Source organism: Octopus bimaculoides, chromosome 29, assembly GCF_001194135.2.
Source record: "Octopus bimaculoides isolate UCB-OBI-ISO-001 chromosome 29, ASM119413v2, whole genome shotgun sequence".
Lineage (NCBI taxonomy): Eukaryota > Metazoa > Mollusca > Cephalopoda > Octopoda > Octopodidae > Octopus > Octopus bimaculoides.
Window position 1 is genome coordinate 10,433,068 of NC_069009.1, and position 2,069 is coordinate 10,435,136.

General features: G+C 34.5%; 1 protein-coding gene across 1 annotated transcript in view; it reads left to right on the forward strand.

Annotated features, from left to right (window-relative positions):
• Nucleotides 1-2,069, forward strand: part of LOC106883583 (toll-like receptor 5) — a 62,510-nt gene that overhangs the window by 22,393 nt on the left and 38,048 nt on the right. The window contains exon 11 of the mRNA XM_052977853.1: nucleotides 1,040-1,111. Within this exon, the coding sequence (XP_052833813.1) occupies nucleotides 1,040-1,111 (72 nt within the window). The remainder of the gene's footprint in view (nucleotides 1-1,039; nucleotides 1,112-2,069) is intronic.

A 2,069-nucleotide genomic window follows, 5' to 3' on the forward strand; every position in this document is an offset into this window, starting at 1 on the left:
ATATATATATATATATATATATATACATATATACATGTACACACACATATATTTATATTTATATACATACAGACACAGACACCCACACACACGCCTACATAACGACCTAGTAACAACACTATCCGTGCATATATAAACACTGAGTATTGGAGTATGACACCTATGTATATGTCCTATTTAGTACTGGGGATGTTTCTTTCATGAAGACGTACTTGTACTTGTCTGAGTGTTGGGTCGTTAGGGTGCTTGGATAAAATGTAGATGTCAAGTTGGCCCAGTGTACCTCCATGATGGTAGAGTATGGAAAATAGTTTTTGTCATCATATTGTTTCAAATGTCCATTTTGTCTCTCGATGTTTCGCCTATGTATGTTATGTTCTCGTCTTTGCAAGCATCGTCTATGCACCATGTGCTGTAGACTACATTTCTAGTTCTGCAGTTAATGTAATACATACCATACAGTTATCACTGGTGCATGTAGCATTCTCAAGGGGGGGGTGCATGTAGCATTCTCAAGGGGGGGTGCATCCTACATAGTTGTGATCTGATAGATCTCCTTGACTTTTCAGTGATCTTAATGTTGAGTTTAGCCTCCTACAGTTCTTTCCTAAATCTACGAGCTAGTTCTCCATGGGCTGTGGCCTTTACAAACATCAGTCCGTGATATTTGTCGGTCTGGTACCACATGTTCAGAATGTTTGGTTTGCTACAATCTCTTTGTATCCTATTCCAGTTTTTACATCTACATCTAGGGTAAGTTTCATTACTTACAATGCTGTCTAACTTTCTCTAGCACCCGTGTATACTCGAACATCATAAATTTATGGCCATCAACACTACCATCATATTTTCATCTCCTCCATTTCATAATCATATACACCACCACCACCACCACTACCATTATCTCCATCATCGTCATCCAGTTCATCATCTAAATCTACTCTGCATCTCTTCCATAATCTAATTGTTTAGACATGACCGTTAATATTCTTTCACAAATCTGATCCATACAAGTTCTTAACTAAATTTTATTTTACAGAGATTTGGGTGGTAATGATATGAAGGAAATCAACGCAGAACTCTTCCAATATCTTTCCAGCTTAAAAACTCTGTAAGTTGATTAATTAATTTGTATTGTATTTTATTGAAGTTATATTTCTAAATATGTAGTGATGCCCATATTTCATTTTAAACTCCCTCGCCATCTCTTCCCTACACTATCACTCTCCCTCTGTCTTTTCAATGTGTGTCACTAATTGTGAATGATATAAATAATATGAGTGTGGACCCATCCCTAAGAGTTGGTATATATGACGGTGTGTTACTTTAGGTAAAGTATGGTTTTATCAAAAGACATTCAAATCATACATAGAAATTCCTACCAACAACTATTTCCATACACAGCTTAAATTTCAGAAATGAAATTCCATATATGAAACCAGTGAATTGTGGTTATCCCCAGGGGGAATTTCTAAAGGATATTTAAGAACGTGTAGGCTAACCTACGACAAACTCAGAAGTGTGGGTTTTATCTTAAGCGTTCCGTAGTAACCGTCATTGCCATATATATACAAAAACAAATACGTTCTACACATCTGTATACGTCCCGGTATGATACACAATAGTTCAGTAATGGTATTATGATAGTTAAGATATAAACATTATCGAGAGGAAAAGAATAGTAGATAAACTTAGTGAATGGGGGAGAATGTTATGCATTTATTGTTAAGTCGAGAGCAGCTAGACATGACAATTCATCGAGTATATGCCTGTCGATAAGACTACAAATTAATGAAATATATCATATCAAACTCCACCCAACTCAATCTAAAATTGCTACATTAATCAATGTTTACGCAAATACACTATTTATACATATCAAGTAAATATACACAGAAATCACATATTGTTGAGTTACCCTCAGAAAATACAAACAGACACATGCAGAATCACACACATATACATATATATATGTATATATTTTGTCTTATACATATATATATATATATACACATACATATACATACACACACACACACACATACATATGTATATATATATATATATAT